The sequence below is a fragment of the Pristis pectinata genome, chromosome 3, assembly GCF_009764475.1.
Source record: "Pristis pectinata isolate sPriPec2 chromosome 3, sPriPec2.1.pri, whole genome shotgun sequence".
Classification (NCBI taxonomy): domain Eukaryota; kingdom Metazoa; phylum Chordata; class Chondrichthyes; order Rhinopristiformes; family Pristidae; genus Pristis; species Pristis pectinata.
The window spans coordinates 125,790,386-125,816,625 of record NC_067407.1 but is presented as its reverse complement, the minus strand read 5'-3'; the positions used below and the strand labels follow the sequence as shown (position 1 = coordinate 125,816,625).

Here is a 26,240-nt window from a genome sequence, read left to right as displayed (position 1 = left end):
ATGGCAAGGATCCAAAACAGCAATATACATGATTAAATAGTGTATTTTGAAATGTTGTTGGCTGAATGTCAACACTTGGACCAAAACATTTTTATATCCATTTGAAAGAACAAACAAGTGTTCTGAATAACAACACACTTGAAGGAAGGAACCACCAGTTGCGTTGCATCCCTGTAAATGTAAATGTAAAATGAGAATATATCTTCCGGATTGTGGTAGAAAGCAGCCACCAGCAGGACCTGAAACATTAACTTCGTTGCTCTATGGATGCTGCCTTGCTTTGTTACGGACTCAGTGAAAGTCCCTTTAAGATAGAGAGTGTGTGTGTATGTGTGTGTGGGGCGTGCTTACGTCAATAGAAGATAAAGGACGTAATGACGTGGTTGAAGAAGTTAGAAGAAGAGCGAGAGAGAGAGAGAAGGGAGAGAGACACCAGCCTGCTTGTTTTCTCTATCGATGGATGAGAAACAATAACTGTGTTTGCCACTGAAATCCATGTATGGAAGTTGGAAGTAATCCGGTGGAGTTCACTTTGTTGCTGACCTGTAGAAGGAAACAGGTATTTGTGTGTGGACGACCACGGTTCGGATGCTTTTCGGGGTGAGGAAGTCACTACCGAGTAAACACTGAAGTGTCGTTTGGGTTCCATCGTGGAACATTTGGATTTCGTATGTACTCTCTCTATGTTTTTCTACATCTACATCTTATCTTCAGACAACGGTGGTTGTTGAAGAAGCCCTTGCTCATGTTTCACCTTATGGCTTGCGGAACTGAACTTTAAGAACCATTCAGGAACTGGGAGTTTTGGACTTTGTCACACACACACACGACGAGTTTAGTTTTGGGGTTAACGTTCGAGGTTTAACATTTTTGAATTCTAACATACTAACATTTTTACTTTTATTTTACGTATTATCATAAGTAGTGATTAATAAAATAGTTTTTAACACTAAATCATGCTCAGTGTGTTTCTTTTGTTGCTGGTTTGTGACAGCTTGCTGACTCAAGAACAGCTTGTTCCCCACTCCTATCAGATCCCTGAACCAATCAAATCACCCTTTTCACACCCCTTTCCTGGTGGTGCTACCATATTCCTCTGCATGGTAGTGTAGCGATTAGTGTGATGCTTTTACAGCGCCGGAGACCTGGGTTCAATTTCACCCACTGTCTGTAAGAAGTTTGTACGTTCTCCCTGTGTCTGTGTGGGTTTCCTCCGGGTGCTCCGGTTTCCTCCCACGTTCGAAAGACATACAGGTTAGGAAGTTGTGGGCATGCTATGTTGGCGCCAGAAGCATGGCGATACTTATAAGATAAGATATCTTTATTAGTCACATGTATATCGAAACACACGGTGAAATGCATCTTTTGTGTAGAATGTCCTGGGGGCAGCCCTCAAGTGTCACCACGCCCGCAGGCTACCCCCAGAACACTCTACGCAAAAGATGCATTTCACTGTGTGTTTCTATGTACACGTGACTAATAAAGATATCTTATCTCTTATCTTATCTTAATTCCACCTCTCCCAGTTATTCTGCTATTGTCACTTTGGCATTTCTTTCTGCACTACTTAAGATTTGCACTTCTATCTTTGCACCATTCTGCTGTGTTGCGAGCATCATTCTATTTATGATTACCCATGCATATTGTTTACTCTGTGAGTTCATGCGAGCAAGGAATTTCACTGCACCTTGGTGTATGTGCAATAAACTAATATGATCTGAAACACATCGCTTCTGCACGAAAGCCACAACGAGGTGTGGGAGAGGAACCCTCACCTGCAGCCCTTCCCTTCACCTGTTGCCCTGTGCCCCTGGTCCTGCACCCACCGCTCACACCCCTCCCCCGGTCCTGCACCCTCCACTCACCCCCCGGCCGGCCCACCCTGACCTACCGGCTCCTTCCGATCCCGTCGCGAAAGCTGGCGCCATGTGCCCTCCGTCCGCCAGCCTCGCAGCTTTCAGCCACGTCCAGCAGCGGGCGCAGCCCAGAGCCCGGGCTCCGCTCACTCCCGCGATCAGCAGCACTGTGAAGATTCTCCCTGAGACCAGCTCGCCGGCAGCAAACCCATCCCCGCCGCCACGCTGCTCCGGCAACAACTTCCTCCCCTCACCCAAAGCCCGGGTCGGCAGCTCCAGTGCGCAGGCGCCATTCCAGCCCGCCGCCGGCCCTCCGCTCTGCCCCAGTGCGCAGGCGCGATTCCTGCCCGCCCTCAGCCCTCCGCTCTGCCCCAGTGCGCAGGCGCGATTCCGACCACCCCCGCCCCTCCCGCTCTCCTCCGATAACCAGACGCCGTTCTTGTTCGTCCCGGCCGAACGTTCTGCTCCATTTGAAAAGCGCTGCTCCAGTATGCAGCCACCGCTCTACTCGTTCCCTGTGCGAACAACGCGCAGGTGTCACTTCAACCTCTCCTCGCACTAGTCCATGCCCGAGCGGCAACGCCGGCCCATCAGAAGGCTACTGCGCATGAGCAATTTCTGTCGCTCAGATGTGACCGCGCATGCGCCACAGTCCCTAGCTGGGACGCGGAGGAAGGGTCCCGGGGTCCGTGCACTGCTCCCACCTCCCCGCTCAGGAGCCGCAGCCCTGCGGGGCACGGCTTCTCGGGTGCATATGGTATCGGTTTATTATTGTCACTTGCACCGAGGTGCAGTGAAAATCTTGTCTTCCATATCGATCGTACAGGTCAATTCATTACACAGTGCAGTTACATTGGGTACTGTCTAGGGGTGATGAGGATTTCTGCCTGCACCGGGGATGAAAGTACTTTTCCTCTTCTCCCCTCTCATCTTTCTACCTTGACGTTGTAATCAAATCTACCGCAATGTTATTAAATGGCAGAAGGGGCTTCAGGGGCAGAGTGGCCTGCTCCTGTTGTTAATGCATATGCTCCTTAAATCCATGCCCCCACATTTTTGACTCACCTCAGTAAGGAAAATAATTTTAAGCCCCTTGTAATTTTGAGCACCTCAATTAAATATCTCATCTGCCTCCTCAGTTTCAAAGAAAACACCAGCTTTTCCCATCCTTCCTCATAGGTTTAGTTTTCCAATCCCAACAGCAATCCTTGTAAACCGCCTCTGTATTTTTAAATACTGTCGCATCTTTCCTACAATTAGAAATCAAACAACTGGACATGATGGAATTCAAATTGAAAATGCTGGAAATAGCAGCAAGCATATATGAAGAGAGCAACAAAGTTAATATTTCAGATAGATGACCTTTCATCAGTATACATTTGATGGAAGGTCGTCGGGCAAATATCCAGAGACTATATCCAGCATCAAAAGTACTACTGGAAAATCTAACCCAGTAAATTATACGCACAAGCTCACGTAGACACAAGTTTCAATTTAGGACCCTGGGATGTAGGTGTTGCTTTGGGGAAGTTGGAGAACATGGAAAACAAAACTGATGATGCTGGAAATCTGAAACAAAACCAAATGCTGGAAGAACTCAGGTAGTCAAGCAGCATCTGTAGAAAAAGAAACCAGTTAGTGTTTCAGGTAAAAGATCCTTCATCCATTGATATGAGCCCTCATACAATTTTATATTTCTTATTCTTTGTTTGTCCTTCTCAATTCCATCCATTTTTCTTTTCCCATCTCCCCTTCTGAAGTGAGGGTCATAGAACTGGAGCAGCTACACAGAAATTCATGTTCTTTGCATTCAAATGTCTGAGTTATATCATTGTCAATAAACAATACAGAATTCAAGAGAGCAGTTTTTAAGTTTCCACAAGTGTATAGTTTATAGCCATGCTGTTAAAGCTTGGAGTAAATAGCTGTTTAGTGTTCTGTTTGCAGCAAGGCATCAGCTACTATATAAATTAAGTGATAATGCAATAGTAAATGGACCTATGAAATAAGGTAACAGAGTCAGCCAGTTAAGCAAGTATTCATTTTAATAAAGTTTCAAACATCAGTAAGGATAAAAACATGTTGTGATATTTTACAAGTATCTTTACAGGGACAAAGGGCTGAAGTCACTGGAACATTTTACTACTTTGTGAAATTTTCCATTCCTGTAAAGTATGTGGGGAAGTGTTTTTCTAATTCCCTCCTCCACCCCCCACCCCCCCAACAAACTGTAAGGACTTACAATGTCCTTTTTTAAAAAAAGGAACATACTTTTAAAATGCCAGGAAGCATAATCTGTAAAATCCAATACTGAAAAAGAACAATCTCAGAGACTGGGAATTCATTCTAATGATTGAAGAATGACAGATCTTTATACAATGTGTGTAACAGATGATAACGAGTCAGTACTTCACATATCTCCTGATTTTCATTTCCACTCCAATGAAAATGTAAAACGGGCGACCAAACATCATTTCACACAGTCATATTTAATCCCAGTGAAAATATTGCCGAGGTGCTCAATATACTAAACCCAACAAAGCAAACTATTTCAGATGCCGGAAATTTGAAATAGGACAAAACACTGGTTTACATATTTAGCAGATAAAGCAGTATCTGTGGAGAAACATTTCAGGTTGATAATCTTTCACTGTGGTTTTTAATGTCCATACATTTGACAATCAAATATTACGAAGGAAAAGGGCTAAGAACCTAAGCCTAGGAGGGATAAGGGGAGCAGACAAATTAAATTAATCAATTTACAGAGAGGAAAGGCAAGTATACAGCACAGAATACACACCACCTTGTGCAGCCAAACATTCTTAGCAGCTTCAAGTTAGAACCAGATAGATTCACCAACGTATTGGACTGAAGCAAGAAAGAAAATGCTAGAAACATTTTGCAGGTCAGACAGCATCTGTGGAAAGAGGAACAGAGTGAATGTTTCAGAATGAGCTTTGTTTCCCTTCCCACAGATGCTGCCTGACCTGCTGATCGTTTCCAGCATTTTCTGTTTTTACTAAAGGTTTCCAGCATCTGCATTTTTTTTATTTTTGAAGGATTGATGGGAATGAAGGATTGAGGTGAGCAGCAGGTAGCAAAGAGAAAGGTATGCACAGTGTTATCGAGTCATAGAGAACCACAGCACATAAACAGGCCCTTGGGCCCATCTTTCCATGCTGCCTGGTCTTCTGCTTAGTCCCATCTACCCGCACCCAGACCACATCCCTTTAGAGTAATTCAGGATCACCAGTGTGGAGATGCCAGGGATTGAACCCGAGGCCTCATCCATGCAGAGCATGCGCTCTTCCACTGAGCTACATCCCCACTGCTAAACAATCAGATGTTTTTGTACTCACAACTGGTCCATAATTTTACCTTTTGATTGCTGTCACAGAGTACTTAAGTAATGATGAATAATCAGCTTTTTCGTGGAAATACTGTAATAGGAGTATGAACTACTTATTTTAAAAGTATTATTAGAAATGTAATTTTGTGTGTTTCATGAACAATTCTATCAAGTAAGTCACCTATGAGTCAGTTTTAATACCAGGAAGGTTAAATTTTCAAATTTTAAAATATGATTTATGCATCAGATTTTGCAGTCACACGTATGTATTCAGTTTCATCAAATTCCAATGGATTTTCCCCAAAATGACATTAATACAACTTATACCAGGCTGACCTACTTCATTTTTCTAGTGCTACACACAGCACTATGTCACTTTTAGACATTCACTTCTAATATTGCACACAAGGTTATTCATTGATCTACACTTTCAATCACTAAAATATTCAGGCTTTGGAAAGAAAGAAAAGACTGTCTAAATTCTTTATTACAGGTCGCTTTCGCCATACAGTGCAGTTGAAAATGAGACATAGTCCAGGGCTCCTGGTACACTGCCTGGCCCTCTGTAGGGTGGCATGCTGGAAATGCAGTATTCAGCCTGTTTGGAGGGCAGTTCTCGACGCAATTCCTCAGGAAGAATGTAAGGCTGTGTGGAAAAAAAAGTGTTTTTCTTTAAAAGATTATTAATGTCTTCCAAAATTTTCCTTGAAAAGCTCTTACTTTCTGAAATGACAAAATTTCTACAAGCACGCTGTCCCTGGGATACGAATGCCTGACTTATGTACACCCATACATATAAATGAGCTCCCATAATAATAAATTCGAAAGTCTGACAGATGTACATTCATTCCTATAATCGGCAGAACACTGTTTCCTCTCTCTCCACTTTTAGTAATTGTTCTCATCAGTTTTATGTGCTTTTGACAACATTCATTACAGTACTGTGGAGATATGCCTTCGGGAAGGCTACATCTGCACCCAGTGTGTCGAGCTGCAGCTCCTGAGGGACCGTGTTAGGGAACTGGAGATGCAGCTCGATGACCTGCGTCTGGTCAGGGAGAGTGAGGAGATGATAGAGAGGAGTTATAGGCAGGTGGTCACACCAGGACCATGGGAGTCAGGCAAGTGGGTCAGTCAGGAGGGGGAAGGGGTAAGAGTGAGGTACCAGAGAGTACCCGTGACTGTACCCCTTGACAATAAGTACTCCTGCTTGAGTACTGTTGGGGGAGACAGCCTACCTGGGGGAAAACAACAGTGGCAGTGTCTCTGACATGGAGTCTGACCCTGTGGCTCAGAAGGGTAGGGGAGGAGAGAGGAGGGCACTAGTGATAGGGGACTCTATAGTTAGGTGGGCAGACAAGCGATTTTGTGGACGCAGGAAAGAAACGTGGAAGATAGTTTGCCTCCCAGGTGCCAGGGTCCAGGCTGTTTCAGATCATGTCCAAGATATCCTGAAGGGGGAGGGACAACAGCCAGAGATCATGGTACATATTGGTACCAACGACATAGGTAGGGAAAGGAATGAGGTCCTGAAAAAAAGACTATAGAGAATTAGGAAGGAAGTTGAGAAGCAGGACTTCAAAAAGTAGTAATTTCCAGATTACTGCCTGTGCTAAGTGACAGTGGGTATAGGAACAGAATGAGGAGGAGGTTAAATGTGTGGTTGAGGGATTGGAGTAAGGAGCAGGGATTCAGATTTCTGGATCATTGGGGCCTCTTTTGGGGCAGGTATGACTTGTTCAAAGAGGATAGGTTGCACTTGAATCCCAGGGGGACCAATATCCTGGCGGGGAGGTTTGCTAAGGCTACTGGGCAGAGTTTAAACTAGAATTGTTGCGGGGTGGGATCCGAACTGGAGAGACTGGGGAAGAGGTGTTTGGCTCTCAAATACAGAAAGCTAGTAGTAGGTACGATAGGCAGGTGATAGAGAAGGGACGTGCTCAGACAGGTTTGAGATGTGTCTATTTTAATGCAAGGAGTTTTGTGAACAAGGCGGATGAGCTTAGAGCTTGGATCAATACTTGGAGCTATGACATGCTGGCCAGTACGGAGACTTGGATGGCTCCGGGACTGGAATGGTTGCTTCAAGTGCCGGGTTTTAGATGTTTCAGAAAGGACAGGGAGGGAGGCAAGAGAGGTGGGGGAGTGGCACTGTTGATCAGAGATAGTGTCACAGCTGCGGAAAAGGTGGACGTCATGGAGGGACTGTCTATACTGAGTCTCTGTGGGTGGAGGTTAGGAACAGGAAGGGGTCAATAACTTTACTGGGTGTTTTTTTAATATATATATATCTATATATATCTATATCTATATATATCTATATATATATATACACACACACAGATATATATAGATATATAGATATAAATATATAGGCCACCCAATAGTAACAGGGTTATTGAGGAGCAGAAGGGAAGCAGATCCTAGAAAGGTGTGAGAATAACAGAGTTGTTGTGATGGGGGATTTTAATTTCCCAAACATCGATTGGCATCTCCAGACAGTGAGGGGTTTAGATAGGGTGGAATTTAAGTGTTCAGGAAGGATTCTTGACACAATATGTAGATAGGCCTACAAGAGGAGAGGCTGTGCTGGATTTGGTATTGGGAAATGAACTTGGTCAGGTGTCAGATCTCTCAGTGGGTGAACATTTTGGTGATAGTGATCATAATTCTCTCTCCTTTACATTAGCACTGGAGAGAGATAGAAACAGACAGACTAGAAAGGTGTTTACTTGGAGTAAAGGGAATTGAGGCTCTCAGGCAGGAAATTGGAAGATTAAATTGGGAACAGATGTTCTCTGGGAAAAGTACAGAAGAAATGTGGCAAATATTCAGGGGATATTTGTGAGGACTTCTGTACAGGCATGTTCCAATGAGACGGGGATTCACAAGAGGATACAGGAACCATGGTGTCCAAAGGCTATAATAAATCGAGTCAAAAGGAAAAAAGCTTATGAAAGGTACAGAGAGCTAGGTAATGTTAGCGATCTGGAAGAGTATAAGGCTAATACGAAGGAGCTTAAGAAGGAGATTAGGAGAGCCAGAAGGGGACATGAGAAGGCCTTGGCAGACAGGATTAAGGAAAACCCCAAGGCGTTCTACAAGGATGTGAAGAGCAAGAGGATAAGATGCGAAAGAATAGGGCCTATCAAGTGCAGCAGTGGGGAAGTGTGTATGGATCCAGAAGAAATAGCAAAAGGTATTTAATGAATATTTTATGTCAGTATTCACTACGGAAAAAGATCTGGGGGATTGTAGTGGGGACTTGCAGTGGGCTGAAAAGCTTGAGCATGTAGATATTAGGAAAGAGGAAGTGCTGAAACTTTTGGAAAGCATCAAGTTGGATAAGTCACCGGGACCGGATGAGATGTACCCCAAGCTGCTGTGGGAGGCGATGGAAGAGATTGCGGAGCCTCTGACGATGATCTTTGCATCGTCAATGGAGACGGGAGAGGTTCTGGAAGATTAGAGGGTTGCAGATGTTGTTCCCTTATTCAAGAAAGGGAATAGGGATAGCCCTGGGAATTTTAGACCAGTAAGTCTTATCTCAGTGGTTGGTAAGCTAATGGAGAAGATCCTGAGAGGCAGGATTTATGAACATTTGGAAAGGTATATGATGATTAGAAATAGTCAGCATGGCTTTGTCAAGGGCAGGTCCTGCCTTACGAGCCTGATTGAATTTATTTTTTTATTTTTATTTTTTTTTGAGGATGTGACTGAACACATCGATGAAGGGAGAGCAGTAGATGTAGTGTATATGGATTTCAGCAAGGCGTTTGATAAGGTACCCCATGCAAGGCTTATTGAGAAAGTAAGGAGGTATGGGATCCAAGGGGCATTGCAGCGTGGATTCAGAACTGGCTGGCCCACAGAAGGCAAAGAGTGGTTGTTGAAGGGTCGTATTCTGAGTGGAGGTCGGTGACCAGTGGTGTACCTCAGGGATCTGTACTGGGACCCTTACTGTTTGTGATTTTTATAAACGACCTGGATGAGGAAGAGGGGTGGGTTAGTAAGTTTGCGGATGACAAAGGTTGGGGGTGTTGTGGATAGCTTGGAGGGCTGTCAGAGGTTACAGAAGGACATAGATAGGATGCAAAGTTGGGCTGAGAAGTGGCAGATGGAGTTCAGCCCGGATAAGTGTGAAGTGGTTCATTTTGGTAGGTCAAATATGATGGCAGAATATAGTCTTAATGGTGGGACTCTTAGCAGTGTGGAGAATCAGAGGGATCTTGGGGTCCGAGTCGACGCTCAAAGTGGCTGTGCAGGTTTACTCTGTGGTTAAGAAGGCATATGATGTATTGTCCTTCATCAATCAGGAAATTGAATTTAGGAGCAGAGAGGTATTGTTGCAGCTATGTAGGTCCCTGGTCAGACCCCACTTGGAGTACTGTGCTCAGTTCTGGTCACCTCACTACAGGAAGGATGTGGAAGCCACAGAAAGGGTGCAGAGGAGATTTCCAAGGATGCTGCCTGGAATGCGGAGCATGCCTTACGAAAGCAGGTTGAGGGAACTCGGCCTTTTCTCCTTGGAGCGACAGAGGATGAGGGGGGACCTGATAGAGGTATATAAGATGATGAGAGGTATTGATTAGGTAGATAGTCAGAGGCTTTTCCCCAGGGCTGAATTGGTGGCCACAAGAGGACATAGGTTTAAGGTGCTGGGGAGTAGATATAGAGGAGATGTCAGGGGGTAAGTTCTTTTTTTACTCAGAGTGGTGAGTGCGTGGAATGGGCTGCCAGCAACAGTGGTGGAGGCGGACACGATAGGGTCTTTTAAAGAGACTGTTGGATAGGTACATGGAGCTGAGAAAAATAGAGGGCTATGGGTAAGCCTAGTAATTTCTAGGGTAGGGACATGTTCAGCACAGCTTTGTGGGCTGAAGGGCATGAATTGTGCTGTAGGTTTTCTATGTTTCTATATGGTTATCATATTGAGTGATTTCTGTACACTTTCTGACGTGGATAATATCGGATGAAGGAAATCTGTGAAAACAGAACCTGTTTGTTACCCAGGGATAGCCTGTACTGGAGTAGTTGAAAAGTGGCCAATCTCATTTAAAGAAAAGCACATTTTTTTTTAAAAGAGGGGAGCAGAAAGGGAAAGGAGGGAATAAAGTGCCATGGTGCAGAACAGAGATTTGAGCTACATGATCAGAAATAAGATAGGATACGATTTCTTTATCAGTCACATGTACATCAAAACACACAGTGAAATGCATCTTTTGCATAAAGTGTTCTGGGGGCAGCCCACAAGTGTCACCATGCTTCCAGCACCAACATAGCATGCCCACAACTTCCTAATCCATACGTCTTTGGAATGTGGGAGGAAACCGGAGCACCTGGAGGAAGCCCACGCAGGCACAAAGAGAACGTACAAACTTCTTACAGACAGCAGCGGGAATTGAACCCTAGCATTACGCTAACTGCCACACTACCATGCTGCCCTGTAAAGAACTATTCATTACAGTAGCAACCTTCATAATACACAAAAGTGCTGGAAACACTCAGGTCAGGCAGCATCTGTGGAAAGAGAAACAGTTAAAATTTCAGATCAAAGCTTCTTGGCTGACTGACAGAAGGCAGAGAGTAGGGATAAAGGGGTCCTTTTCAGGATGGCTGCTGGTGATTAGTGGAGGGCCATAGGAGTCAGTGTTGGAACCACTTTTCAGTTTATACATTAGTGATCTGGATGAAAGAACGATGGCATTGTGGCCAGGTTTGAAGACAATAACAAGATAGGTGGAGGGGCAAGTGGTGTTAGAGGCAGGGAGTCTGCAGAAGGACTTGGACAGGTTACGAGAGTGGGCAAAGTGGCAGCAAATGGAATACAGTGCAGGGTTATGCACTTTGGTAGGAAGAATAAAAGTGTAGACTATTTTCTAAATGGAGAGAGAATTCAGAAATCAGAGGTGCAAAGGGACTTAAAACTCCTAGTTCAGGATTCCCTAAAGGTTAACTTGCAGGTTGAGCCGGTAGTAAGGAAGGCAAATGTATTGTAAGCATTCGTTTCTAGGAGGACTAGAATATAAAAGCCAGGATGTACTGCTGAGGCTTTAAGGCATTGGTCAGACCGTATTTGGAATATTGAGAGCAATTTTGGGCCTTGTATTTAAGGAAAGGTGTGATGGCCCTGGAGAGGTTCCAAAGGAGGTTCACAAGAATGATCCTAGGAATGAAAGGCTTCACATGTGAGGAGCATTTGATGTCTCTGGGTCTGTACTCGATGGAGTTCAGAAGGATGACGGGGGAGCTCATTGAAACCTGAGTACTGAAAGGCATGGATAGAGTGGACATTTTTGAGGGTGCTTCCATTAGTAGGAGAGGCTAGGATCCAAGGGCATAGCCTCAGAATAAAGGGATGTCCCTCTAGAACTGAGGAGGAATTTCTTCAGCCAGAGGGTGGTGAATCTGTGGAATTTGTTACCATGGAGGAGTGTGGGGGCCAAGTCACTGGGTGTATTTAAGGCTGAGATTGATAGGTTCTTGATTGGTAAGGGGGTTAAGGATTATGAGGAGAAGGTGGGAGAATGGGGATGAGTAAAAAAAGTCAGCCATGATCGAATGGTGGAGCAGACTCGATGGGCTGAATGGCCTAATTCTACCACTACATCTTATGGTCTTCTACAGATGTTGCCCAGCCTGAAGTTTTTCCAGCAATTTCTGGTTTTAGTTTAGATTTCCAGCATCTGCAGTTTATCTTCCCAACTTTACAGGAACCTCAGTTTTAACACTGAAAAGGAAAATTCTACTTCTCTTAATTAAAAAGACCCCAGAACTTGCCTTATCTCCTGCCAGAATCCTGAAGGAAGCCACGACCTGATCAGCTGTATCTGTGTCAGCAGTCTCTCGGGTCATGAAAGAGATGAAGGACTGGAAAGTCACTTTGCCAGTATTATTTGGATCAATTAAATTCATGATCCGAGCAAACTCAGCCTCACCCTGCCAAAAGATTTGGAGATTTGACAAATGTGACAGAATGAAATGAAGAGAATGGACGATTTGATACCAGATCTTCTCAACAATGTGTCAATGCTCTGACTTCTGAGAGATCTGCAAAATTTCACATAAACCTTCTGTCAATGATAATCAGAATTAAAGACTTATGATCAACAGAATCTAGCATTTTAGACATAAACCCCAGCAGGCAATGGTGACCTACTGGAATAAGTTACCACCAGTCACAACTGGGAGCTTTATATTTTATGCACAGAAATGAGAATTCAAAAGTAACTAGAGAGAAACATGTACATCAGGAAGACAATTACTCACTTCAGGATTCAAACTTAAAATAATTGCAGGTAAAAGCCAGAGCATTGAGGAGATGAATTTAATATGTATTCTACAATGCATTCCCTTTACGTGTGGTGGAAGCAGATTCATTAGGATCGTCCTGAAGGGAACAGATCAAAATAACGGAAGGGCCATCGACATATAGAGCAGATTAAGTGGAGTCCTTATAGAATAAGCATAACGCAAATTGTACGATTCCTATAATGGCTGGTTGCTTGTGTGTTATAATTTTGGGCCAAGACCACTGAGGTGCTATTGAATATACTGTACCAGTTCTACTGCTGAAAATTTAAAATGGATGGTAATCCTAAAACTTATTTCTAACCTCAGATATAGTAAACATGCATCTATCATACCAGATCAAAGCCCATGGAGATGAGACAAGCTCTGAGATCATCAGGCTCCATCGCTCCATTCTTCTTCTATTGAGCAGATCAGCAAGTAAAAGGAACAGTTGAGGGATTTCCAGTAAGCAGATCAGTAGTGCACAGCCCACAAATCCCAAGGCGTACAGTTGATGAAGTTGGGCACCAAGGAAGGACCAGAGCCAAATGATTCATTTAAAGTCCAAAAGGATTCAATAGTTCCAAATAAGGTCAAAAGAAGTATTGTAAGTGGAAGAGAGCAACAAACCCAAAGATAATTCAGACAAACAGGAATAGAGACGATCATGGGACAAACATAAAACAAAGAGCAAAACACTGATGTAAACCAAAGAAAAAGGACAAATCAGGACACATTGCAAGTTTAAAAAAAAGGACAAAAAAGAAAATTTATCAGCATTTTACCTGTATAGATAAAAATAATAAAACATAGTCCAGTTAGTACCTGTTTATCATTTCCAACACGTCCAAGGCTGATGAGGCAGGCTCTGAATTCCTTTGGTCGCAGCTTGCCAGAATCATCCTAGTTTCGCACACCATTGCAGCATGCAACGTGAATATGATGTTTATTGCTAATTATAGCATGCAATGCACAGGAACAAAACTGCAACTCACTCGGTTAATGTTTATTAGAACATTGTAACTATTTATTAAATGGTTACTTTCACCAAGAATGTCATGTCATGAATAGTTCATTATGCAGTTGCAGATGAACTTATTTTACACTACCTGCCCTTCCACTAAATGTTGTTTGAACTTCTGATGTACCCACGTTAAAATGTGGTGTACTTTGCAAAATAAGACTAACATAGGCATGGCTTTTAAGCCCAATTAAAATTATTTTAGTCAACAAAGCAGCTATAGATATTTTGGTGTATGCTTTGAACTTGAAGGTTGCTTTTAACCACCACGTGGGCAAGAATCTCTCACACACAAAATCTGAAATAAAAGAAAAAGGTGATGGGTCTCTTCCTTTCTCAGAAATTTCGACAGTGATGAGAGTAGGGTGGTGGCAGGGGTTTGGTGGGAGTAGCAGTTCAAGGTTGTGGCAGGGTGAGAAGGGAAGTCAGTTACATTTGTACCAAGGAACAGCACCCTTTGAATCAGAGCCCATTTGAGCTGAGGTTTCAGGGTGTGCCATATGAATGGCTAGTGTCTGCATCCTTGGGTCTAAAAGCTTGATTACCTCACAGAAGTTGCCTGCTCGAACAGGTTACATGCCGTTCACCTTGCTCTTTAAAACCAGTATGATTGATGTTGAGAGACCATGAGGCACAACTAGAAGAATCTAACTTATGAAATACTACTCTTCCTAGCTGAAACCTGGTGCAAGCCCCTGAAGCCTTCTGAAAAGATCCAAACTTTCAATAATTTGGGAAGGGATCAATTATCTTGTCTGGAGGCACAAGGGCTCCTTTGGAAGGCAAAGATTTCATTGCGTTTTTGATTGCTTCATCTTACAAAAAGGCAGACTGAAGCAAGCACAACCGATCACAAAAGGCTGTCGTCACCCTTTTCTTTCCCCCCCACCCCACCCTTTAACTCCCTTCACCAAAATTGCATGAAAACACAAGCATGGACTTTGATGCAAGGAGTTCTGTTGAATAGTGCTGTGTGGTCTGCTGCACATCACCCAGCCAATTGGACACATGATAACCACAGAACTTTTATATAAAAGGAATAAGCCATTCATCCCAACACACCTCTATTTCTGGAAGTATTATTTGTATAATTTTTACTCTATGCTTTTTAATTTTAAATTTTCCATAGTCATTCTTGAAATTGGTTTATTATTGTCACATGTACCGAGGTACAGTGAAAAACTTGTCTTGCATACCGTTCATACAGATCAATTCATTACACTGTGCATTGAGGTAGTACAAGGTAAAACAATAAAAAGAATGCAGAATAAAGTGTCACAGCTACAGAGAAAGTGCATTGCAGGTAGACAAATTGTTCTTTCAGACAAATTGAGTTCAAACCAAATATCGTAAAAGTGGAAGCCAAATCAGTTTAGGATATCTTCAATGTGTACATATTTATACAGCAAGGCAGATTGCAATAGAGTGCATTGCATTAGCATCAGCCAACACTGCCAAGTTCAGGGTTTAATGAAATTTACTCGTCAGAACAAAGTGCGAGTTTAGTTGCTCGTACTTTGATTTTTTTTGTGCAAGGAACAGCTAAATCAGCCCAAGTAACCATAATTAGAAGGGGACAATCTGTAAAATAGTCAACAATTGATACTTAAGGTAAATAAGACTAGATTCATATGACCCACAATCCATAAACAGCAGGATAATTTCTCAGCTGACTGTGCAATATTTTTTTCCAATGATTTTACTTTTGATGTAATAATACACATCAGGAGCTTGTATGCTCCAACAGCCTTCTCCAGTCCTACATTATAAAATAATCATTGTGTGAAATATGTACAATTTTGTTTCCAGTTGATCTCACTAACTTTGAATTGGGAACGGGTGCTTCTGCACACAAAAAGGCTGGCTGGGTGCGCAGGGTTATATCAAACTCAATGACAAAATGCTGGCCTTGCCAGAAATGTCCACATCCCACAAATGATTAATAAAGTAAATACAATATTGGGTTAAATTCCAGTTTGACTCTCCCAATTATCGTTTCCAACATGTCCAAGGTTGATGAGCCATGCTCCAAATTCCTTTGGTCGCAGATTGCCAAAATTGCCCTAGTTTCACACACACACAAAGTTAATTGCAGCATGCAATGTGAGTCTGTTTTTGGATGAGTCCTGGGATACACCGGAGATGTGATATTGCATGGAGTGAGGAAAATGTGTGAGAGAAAGAGAGCCACCCTAAAATGTGAATTGCTATTTCGATTAAATGTTTAACATGCTGATCTTAAAAGCATCACACTCAATGAAAGGAACAGTGTACCCTGTCAAAGTGGTTGAATGAAGACCGGAATTCATTCATTTGTTGCTGGGTGATTCCTTTTGCATCTCTGGTTAGAATCTGCGTCTCGATCTCATTGATAGTCCTGGCAATTGTAGTGAGCAGCATCTCCCAGCCAACTCGGATGTGCTACCAAAATTAGTAACAAAGAATGTTCTTAAAAATTTGCCTCAGCAGCATACCAAGATGTAAACAGTAGAGTCAAATCTTTCTGGGTTGGAACATTTCACTTTCTCACTGAGCAAAGATTCAACAGAACTGGCAAGAAAGGTGGCTGATAATGTGGAACCACACACAGGTAACCGGCATCTTTGTTGTTGCTGATACATCATGCAGAAAATCGGAGAAATTAGAAAAGCCTTCTTACCCAGAGACATGGAACTTGGTACCAAAGGTAGTTATATGAATGGTTCAGGTGTATTTAAAGGAAAGCTAGGTAAGCATGTGAGGGGAAAAAAATTCAAACAACAGGTTAAACTTATGGTTAGATGGAGTATGGGAGGGGGCCTGAGCAGAGCACATATACTGGTATAGGCTTGAAGGGTTGCGTGGCCTCTTATGTCCTGTGCTGCATATTTCTGTAATTGAGTCGATTTTCATGTTATAAGGTAATAGGGCACATTATTCTTAATCTTTAGTGCTCAGGTCCCAAAAAAATCATTAATAGATATTTTCTTTGTAACATAAAATAAGCTGGCTCCCATTCATCATTTAACAAGATATATTTATTTATAATTTCAATTAAATGGGTGGGAAGATCTAATATTCACATTATTCTCTTCTGTGCTGCATCTCCCTATAACTCTATACATCCAGTACCTCCATGGTATAGCTGGTGTGCTTGTTGTCAAAGATGAGGGCCTCTTGAATAAGTTGATGTTCTCCTTCTAGTTTGTCAACATTGGGTTTGTAGTTAATGACGACCTCCTCATACTGTTTCAGTTGGTTCATCTGATCTTCCAGGGTTCCACTCATTTCAATAGAACTTTGAGCTATATCCTGTTGTTAAATTCATACAGTTATATTACGATTCTGCTTTCAAAGACAATCGAGAGACTTTTTCAGAAGTTATATTTAACATTTTGGGCTATTTTACTTTGCATCCTAACTGAAATACAAGCTCTTACTGAACTTAAAATTGAAAGCGAGTCCACATTCATTGGGAAGCTGATCAAAACAAATCCGGCCATCATATTTTTGAGGGCTCCTTCTAAAAATTTGAGCCAGGATTTTCAGGAATAGTTAGGAAACAGATTGATAGAAATCTGGAATGCTCTTCCAGAGATGGTAATAGATGTATGTCAAATGCTAAATTTTAAATCTGAGATGGATAGATTTTTTGTTATTCAATAGCATTAAGTGGGGAAAAGGCAACAAAATGGTCACTGATTTACCCTGATAATATGGTGGAACATGCTGAGGGTTATGTATTCCACTCCTCTTGCTAAATATATACTGGAATGGGTACAAGTCATCATAGATCCTGTGATATGCCATGGGCATCAGTAAAAACTCTTGGATCTACTACCACCATACCCTTTTGCTGTGCTTCTATGTACAGAAGAATATAGCGATACAGTTTGATGAAAAGAAAGAAGGGTGGATACCAAGTACGAGGGACATAAAGAACACGAACAGAGAAAAGTTTAATCCAAAGGCAAGCAGGAATTTCAATCTCTTGAAACAGTATAGAATAGCATCACAGTGGGATTCAATAATGAAGACAAACATTTCAAAATTATTTTACTGAAGTACAGATTTTGTGATCTTTACAAGGTTTTGATTACAAGTGTTCAATTAACCCTTTGGACAACCCTAATTTTCTGGTTAGGTATAGTCAGAGAGTTGTATAATCAGCCAACTGACTATACCTAACCAGCAAGTTAACCCTTTCATTAACTCTCTGGTTAGGTATTGTCTTCTTTATGCCTGGGATACATTTAAAGGGCTTCACGAATGGAAACTGTCTTTGCTGAACTTAATATAAAGGAAGATGCTATTTGATACTTCAAGATTGAATTTTAAGGCTAATCAGCGTCTTACCTCCATCTTACGCTGGATCCAAGGTCCAACTATATTAGCCTGGCTGGCAAACTGCCGACGGAGACGCTCGTTGGAATGCTGCCGTACAACCTCCTCTTGCAGGGAGGAGTCTCTCTGAGGAACCAGTTGCTTCATCTGCCATTTAAAACAACTGAGCCAATGAACCTACTCATTAATATTTCTTACACCACATTTGCTTGCATTCTCAAACAATCTTCTTGAAGGTGACCACATAAGAAAATCAGAATCCCTATCGCATGTGAAATTTCTGTACCAAATCTAAAATGAATCAAACATTTGATATATAGGGTGCTGGCTTGGTTAGCATTGATAATCAAACAATGAGTGTTGGACCACAGTACTTTTTCCCCAGTGATCCAGAATATACCTGAATTCACTCACATTAACATTCATGTCTAGTCAAATTTGAACTAGCAACTTCTGGTTGGACCCACCTCATGCAGCATCAGTTGCTCACTCAGTTACATCACACTGTTGGCACTGCAACTTTCACACTGCCTGACTGAAACTGGAGGGCCCACATCAGGAGAATGACTGCCCCAGACAGTCAGAACTAAAAACATGGAGCAGAAGCCACCAGAATTCCCAATGAGACAAATTCCTGGGTCACTATTCTGCCTTTGATGTTATTGGATGCAGCCACATTCCAATGGTTAAAATGTTAAACTTCCTTACTCCATTATTGTTTGAAGCCATTTTGTGTGTAATGCACTGTGCACTTGGTTGGGGGGGGGGGGGGGGGGGGGGGGAGAAGGGAAGCGTCCAATAACATTGAAGACCACATTTGTCTCTCCCCAACCCCTTCCCCCCCCCCCCCCCCCCCCCCCCACAGTCTGAGAGCAGAGATCTGACTTGGGCACAGTTTGGAAAAGAATCAGGTGTGATGATTTTAAATTTCTTAAAAAATTTTATTTATAGCCCTTCTGGCCCAAGCCGCCCATTTTAAACCCCAAATTAACCTACCCGTACATCTTTGGAATGTGGAAGGAAACCGGAGCACCCGGCAGAAACCCACGCAGACACGGGAGAACATACAAACTCCTTACAGACGGTGACAGGAATCGAACCCCGATTGCTGGCACTGTAATAGCGTTGCGCTAACCGCTACGCTATCATGCCGCCATTCCCATCAGGAAACCAGAACCTCATTCACAGTACGAATTATTACATCACAATTTCAATGCTACTAATAGGTTGACTTTTCAGGTGGTATCAGACCCGGCACTAGCAATGAATACAAGTTTTCTTTTTTGCACACCTAATTGTATCAAATCCAATATCTAGGTGATAGCAGTGATGATGAACAGAAATAAACTATATTGTTAAACAATATCCTAAATTCTGCTATCGTATGAATACTTGAACATCAAACAGCACAGCAACAGGCCCTTCAGCCCATGATATCTATGCTGACCACAATGCCAATTTAAACTGTACATCTGCCTGCACACAGTCTATGTCCTCCATTCCCTGCCTATTCATGTGTCTGTCTAAATGCCTCTTAAACATTTCTATCATATCTGCTTCCACCACCTCCCAAGGTAGCACATTCCAAGCACCTATCACACCTATCACTGTGTGGGGGAAAGAAAAACTTGCCATCTAAATCTCCTTTAAACTCACCCCACCCATCATCTTAAAGCTATGCCCTTATTATTTTACAGTTCCATCCTGGGAAAAAGACAGACTATCTATGCCTCTCATTATTTTAAATACTTGCAACCGACACTCTTGTGCTTCCATTTCCTTAGACGTTAGTGTGATTGGTGCTTTAAATGATATGTTGAAAACAAAACATTTGCTACACCTTCATGGCTATCATTGTAATGGGTGTCTACTTGCTGCAATTTTCACTCATTTTCTGGCTGCTGAGACAGCAACCCGTTGCAAGTATGTGCCAAGTCTACCTTAAATTACGTACAGAAAGGAACTGGCTCACCTGGCCATTTTCTTCCCTTCCAATTACTGATGAGAAATATCATTACCATTTGTTACTCCAATCTGCTCAAGACAATGAGCTCACGAGAAGGACATCAAACTTCCACCACAGTAATACAATGTGACCATCTATTAACATGCATTAGTTCAGGGCTTCTCCTTAAGTGTAAACTCTCACAAATCTGAGTATTCTACCAGAGAAAATGTGTAAATATGCAAAGCTCCTGAGTGTAGACATTGTCTGTGCTATCATGATTTCCTACACCAAGAGCAGCAAAGAGTCACAACATAAACACTTACACGGAGAGGGTGTTGAGTCCATCACATCAGAAAAGCCAGAACTATTCTAACTGACCTCTCACCTCCCACAGCACTGAGTCTTCCAATATTTCCAAAACATGCATCAATTTCTCCTCCTGAAGAGATCAAATCGCTTTTGCCTTAATTGCATGCATTTCTTTAGGATGCAACCTGCCTTCATAATGCAAAATGATAAATGCCATACCCTGAAATAAAACTAACAGCTGTTAAACAATGGATAACAGACCTGTCAGCATCTAGAGGGGATACAAAAGAAAAGTCAATTGAGACAAGGGGTAAAAAAAATCAGCATGACAAAAAAACCCCAAGCTTAAAACATGTTGACATTTTAGTTTGCTTTTCAGAAGTCAACAATGTTGTGTTTCCTACATTCTGTTCTTAAAGTTATTTTTGATTGATTTATTTAGACAGTGCTTTTCCTGGTCTTACCTTGTCCCATTTGGTGGTAATTTCTTCACGGGTTATGGTGGTGTAAGGATTGGACATTGTGGATGAGATGCCATAGGTCTGAGTAATCTTCTGTACTTCATTAAGGATTCCCAGAATGGCTTGTCTCTCACTGTCTGCTTCTGGAAGGGTGGCCTTAAATTGTTCATGAGCTGCTACAAGATTCTAGACATCAGGAGAAATGTGCAGAAATAAAGCATCATTTTAAATCATGATCAAGTATTGGTGGCACAGATATCATTGTAATTGCAGCTTTCAAACATCAGGTCCATTCAAATCTCTGGTTCATGCTTGGGTATGGATAAATACCAGTTCTCCCCCCTGGAACCCATGGCAACAGCAAGCACATTTCTGCATATTACATTTAAAGAAATAAATGAAAATAACGATGATTGTGTCTTAATTATATTTATCTAGAGTAGAGTTAGACTAGTTCAGTACCAATGCAAAGCCATGTTTGCAGACATGCAAAGCTCCAGTGCACAGCCAGTCATATGACACTGTAAAGTATACAATTACAATAAATTAGCATATTTTCCTCAAAGCTAGCATCACTGTGTGCTCCATTGTTATCCACTATTTTAACTGAACATACTGTACCTGTATCTCCTCAATGCTATGAACAATAAACATGTCTTGTAGATCTTCCATTGCTCCTTCCATCCAGTTGTTAAAGGGGGAAGCCCTCTTAGCAAACTCTAGGAATAGCTGATCAATTGTTTCCAGTAATTTTTCAGTTCTCTGCAAATTGGATAGACCAGGAACATTTACTTCACTGTGACAGAAGGATGGTGGAATGCAGCAGTCACTAATTGTGGAACTAAAAATCCTTCATATAGTTGCACCTGCAACATTGGTTGCACTTGTTTGGTAAACCTTCAGAACAGCACACCCCGTCATTTCTGCTCTGATAGGTGCAATAGCAGAGGGAAGAGGGGACATGGGCATCAAATTTGACAGTATCTTTTGAAAATCATTGATTATCTCCACTTCCAGCACCCTTTGTGGGCAGTAAGTTCCACTCATTGCCATTGAGGAAAAATGTTTTTCCTCATACCCCCTGTGCCTCTTGTTCAAAATCTTAAATCTGTATCCCCAAATCCTGTAACATCAGGTCATGGCAACAGCTTTTCTTTGTCTATCTTATCTAAAACTATCAGAATCTTGTACACCTTTCAAATCTCCCCTCAATCTCCTTTGCTCCTCCTTCTCTAACCTAACCTTGTAGCTCAAATCCCAGTCTCTGGAACCATTCTGACAAATCTCCTCTGCACCCAATAATTACTCTTGCACAAGGGTTTTCCAAGATAGATGGATTTGTGGATGATAGGGGAAATCAAGGTTCATGGGGCTCAAACAAAAAAGTGGAGTTGAGACCAATGATCAAATCAGCAATGATCTTATAGAATAGCAGAGGAGGCTAAAGGGACTTTATGACCAACTCCATCTCTATTTCTTCTGTTTTTTTAAATGTTTTTTTAAATGCAACTTTACTGTCTGTATTGCTCACTTTATATCAAATAGTGACATAAGAATAAATGGCTGGAAGAACTCAGCAAGTCAAACAGCATCTATGGAGGCAAAGGGATAGCTGACACTTTGGGTAGGGACTCTCCATCAGGATTCCAGTATATGCAGTCTCTTGCATCTGCACACAGGGACATTTTTATAGTTTCTTCCTACAACATGAAGGCTGTTGGTACCTTTTGTCCCACTGTTGTGTGGAGAACTAGTTTTAATATGCTTCACAAGTTGAAGCATTGACTTTTTATTGCCTCAAATTTTGAGAGTTCACATACTCTGCAAGGATTTCCAAAACATGAATTCAGAAGAATGACAGTAGTTTACTTATGCTACATGTTTCCAAAGTGGGTGGATTAAAGTCAGTGCCTAATCATCTGACCCAACTGCATGCCTTTTGTCAGAACGCAGCAGTCCCCACAAGGTGCTACCAGCCACCCTGTGTTGACCATGGCAACCACAGTCCAGGACAGTGAAGTCTGAGACCTGCCTCAATCAAGCAGATGGCTCCATTCTTTGGAGGCCTGTTGACAATTGCTTCAACTCTCGTCTGACAAAGAGCAAATCTGAAATAGCATGACAGGGATGGAGGCATGTTTGAAAAGGATTAAAACCATTTGCAAATTCAGAAGCAGCTGCTCTGATGAGTCATTAGATGTCCCTTTACTACGGTAACCTACATCAGAAGCAGACACCAAGACTAATGAAAATTCTGTAATTTTAGCTCCAAGGTCATTGAAGTGATGCTTCAGTCCTTGATAATATTGCCATGAAAAAAGTGGGCACAATGGAGTGCATTCCCCCCCCCCCCCCCCCCAAGTATAGCCAAATATTTGTCATTCTTTTCTGATGATACATAGATTTTCTGAAAAAAGAACAAAGGACTGCAGATGCTGGAATCTTCCTGAAGGGTCCTGACCCAAAAGGTTGACCATCTGCTTTACTCCACAGATGCTGCCTAGCCTGCTGAGTTCCTCCAGTATCTTGTTTTTTTTCATCTAGATTTTCTGAAAGTTTTGTGAGGTAGCTTTGATGTAAACAATTGACAAGACTTGACCTGTTTCCAATGAATAAAACTTGTTAAGAACATATTGTTTAACTTGCACAAGGGGTAGTTCACAAACTGCACCAAGTACATTAAAATTAGTGAAAATTTCCCTGATGAATTATGTTTATCCAGTGAATGGTTGGACCAGAAGATCTCAGCAGAGTGAGATTCAGTCAGTTTGAGTGACCCAGGGTTAGATTTTCATCCGAACTTAAAATCAATGTGTTTATCCTTCCAAGGATCCAATACTGCTCAGTAAACTATGGATATTCACTAATGAAAACATGCATGAGACATCAAGGAATGCCCAATACTTTTAATCTATAAACCACCCAATAAGAAATCAACATAACCCTGAATGGATGACAATGGAAAGGGGGGAGTAAAATGTAAATTGTGTCACTGCACTAGTGGATAAAGGACTGCTCAATGGAATAGCCCTGAAGTAAAAAACTTAACTAATAAATTAACAACCTTTAATGTCATACTTAGAAACTTTAAAATCTTGCACCATGTCTTCCAGGCCACCAGTTTTTCCGTAATAGTGGGGCAGTGATGCTGGGGTAGAAGTATGGGAGTTACATATAATGGGGAAGTACCACAATTGCCTGTCATCCAATACTCAGTTCCATTGGCTTCAGTATTACCGATGACAGGAAAAGATTATTGATTTTGCACTCATATTGCAAATTTCATCCAATAACCTCAAATCAAAAAGGTTGTGATTATAAAATGCCACTATATATCACAGTCCCACAAAACAGAAAGAGAACCTGAATGTGCTTACAAGTTACTTTTTTTGTCTCATGTTATGCAGGGATGTCCTATAATAAGATATGCTAACAGCTAGGTGGCGCAACAGCAGTGCATAGTCAGAAAATTGGCCCTCCCATGCAAAAAGGTGCATCACGTGCAAATATTGTTCCCACTCTTGCATGTATATTAGATTCAGAGACATTATTCAAACTATACTGTTATGCAAGTAATTAACATTCAAATAAATCTTACCTCTAAAGCTTCTCTCCGTTTCTGAGTGAGAGTTCCAAAGTCATCCCATTTATCACAAATTTTCTGGCACCGTTCATTTACTCCAGCAGCATTGTGATAATCCAACTCACTTCAAAAAGAAAATCAGTAAAATTCCTTAAAAAGTTGTGACAAAGTAACGGGCTCTCAACTTACAAGTGCAAAATACTGTAGATAATTGCAGCTGTGAAGAGGATATATGGAAGCTATAAAGGGGTATGGGTAGTTAAAGAAGTGGGCAAAGATCTGACAAAAAAAATAAGTATTTAAAATGGAAAGATCGCAGAGTTCTCTGATGTATGGGATCTGTGGGCTCTAGTACAAGATTCACAAAGAGCAGGTATGCAGGTACAGTAATAATTGGAATACATCACAATATTTTCATTTATTATGGTGGAAATTGAATGCAAAAGTCAGAGGTTATGCCTCCTCAAAAAGCAACAGAAACAGTATAAATATTTTTAAAACAAAAATCAGTAGATTCTTTGACAAGCAAGGGGAGTGAAGAGTTACTGAGGGTTGCAGGAATGCTTCCTCCTCTCTTTGACTGGAGTCTTTATTTCCTCAAATTAAGAGTTTCACGTCGACCGTATGGTCAGGAAGAACACTGGAAGAGGAGTCAATCTTTCTTAAGGTCAGCATTTATTGCTCATTTCTAGTTACCCTGGTCAACTGAGGGTTGCCAAGACATTTAAGAGTCATCCACATTTCTGTCGAAGTTGATTTTAACATTATAAATGTCTGTGACATTCAGAGATACTTTAAATTAAACAAATAGTTTATATAGTTAGCTAACAACAAATTACGCATTTTAGAAATAATTCAAAACATTAAAGCAAAGCAATTTTATAAAATGACTTACTTTGTTTCCTCCTAAATCTGCACATGACAAAGCCTATTGAAATTAATGGGGTTTCAGGCCTTGTGGCAGCTCAGACCCGGTACAGAATCAGCAAGGAGATTCTTCCTGCATGATGCTGGGCAATTTCAACAAGATTGGATCCTGTTGCTGGGTCACAAGGACTTCAGCAGTGGGGCAAACTGACAGCCCCCTGAATCTGTCAGTGGTCGGCATGTCTTGGAATTTCACGGCGTACATAGAGGGGTCCGGGAACCACAATGGTTTGAAAGAGTGAAGACTAATGGCTAGGTTTGGAACCATCTGCCATAACTAGCGTGATTCAGCCCAATATAAAGTGCAGTCACGTTGCATTTCCTCTGACTGAACATCTATACTTCCTGCAGTTTGACCACACAGGCAGCCTGTGGCACTCATGAAGGCACTATTCCATCATTGACAGACTATTGATGTTGAGAAAAAAAGTGTGGAAATCTGCTTAAGTGCAAGATCTACTGCAAAGGAAAAGAGGTTACTTAGCAGACAACTTCTCATAACAAGAATATAAACAGACAATACTGGAAAAAGTCCAGCAAGTCAGGCAGCACCTGTGGAAAGCAAAACAGTTGAAGTTTCAGATCAAAGACTTTCTATCAGAGGTGAGGACAAAGGGTAGAATTTTTCACAAATCAAAGTATGGCTTTGGAGGAGGGGGAGGGAGGACACGGCAGGGCTCCCACCGACGGGAGAGGGGAAAGTGGCAGGGCTCCCCTGGTGGGGGTGGGGGGAAACACAGCAGGGCTCCCGCCAACGGGAGGAGGAATAGTCAGACATGCAGTGTGTACATATACCATGAGTAATACACAGTTTTATTGTTCTTAAACTTTCTCTTTCTCTCTCCAGAGGCCACCTTATCACCACCAAAATTCTACCTTATCTGTAATATTGGTCTCAGCAAACACAAAGAGCCGCTACAGTTAATTGCTTAATTGAATAAAAGTGATGTCAGCTGCCAAAGAACAGTACCAGGCTTCCTGCTCCCTCCTCCAACAGGTGACCTGTATGCACAGAGAGAAATGAGTAGTTCCGTCTTGACTTGGGGGAAGGCAAAAAGAAAGTTCACAGGTTTCTACCGTGTTGGAATTCCACCAGAAGAATGGGGACACGGAGTTTTGTTGCACCAAAGCTCCTGTGGTATCCAAGCCCAAACAACACAAGCTATTAGA

At 41.9% G+C, this 26,240-nt stretch overlaps 2 protein-coding genes across 6 annotated transcripts in view; both read right to left on the bottom strand.

Moving 5' to 3' along the window:
- The window catches only part of mtr (5-methyltetrahydrofolate-homocysteine methyltransferase), a 55,050-nt gene extending 52,813 nt beyond the window's left edge, over nt 1-2,237 (bottom strand). For both annotated transcript variants that reach the window (XM_052011305.1, XM_052011306.1), the window contains exon 1: nt 1,892-2,237. In XM_052011305.1, the coding sequence (XP_051867265.1) occupies nt 1,892-1,928 (37 nt within the window). In that variant the 5' untranslated portion in view covers nt 1,929-2,237. The remainder of the gene's footprint in view (nt 1-1,891) is intronic.
- A 1,922-nt stretch (nt 2,238-4,159) lies between these two features.
- LOC127568052 (alpha-actinin-2-like) overlaps nt 4,160-26,240 on the bottom strand; it is a 78,768-nt gene continuing 56,687 nt past the window's right edge. For 2 of the 4 annotated variants that reach the window (XM_052011310.1, XM_052011311.1), the window contains exons 13-22: nt 24,159-24,267; nt 21,182-21,322; nt 20,564-20,746; nt 17,855-17,989; nt 16,631-16,810; nt 15,794-15,940; nt 13,324-13,401; nt 12,852-12,917; nt 11,986-12,144; nt 4,160-5,851 (exon numbers count right to left, since the gene is read on the bottom strand). In XM_052011310.1, coding sequence (XP_051867270.1) covers nt 5,693-5,851; nt 11,986-12,144; nt 12,852-12,917; nt 13,324-13,401; nt 15,794-15,940; nt 16,631-16,810; nt 17,855-17,989; nt 20,564-20,746; nt 21,182-21,322; nt 24,159-24,267 — 1,357 coding nt within the window. In that variant the 3' untranslated portion in view covers nt 4,160-5,692. The remainder of the gene's footprint in view (nt 5,852-11,985; nt 12,145-12,851; nt 12,918-13,323; nt 13,402-15,793; nt 15,941-16,630; nt 16,811-17,854; nt 17,990-20,563; nt 20,747-21,181; nt 21,323-24,158; nt 24,268-26,240) is intronic. The other 2 variants (XM_052011312.1, XM_052011313.1) reach the window with 2 other exon arrangements.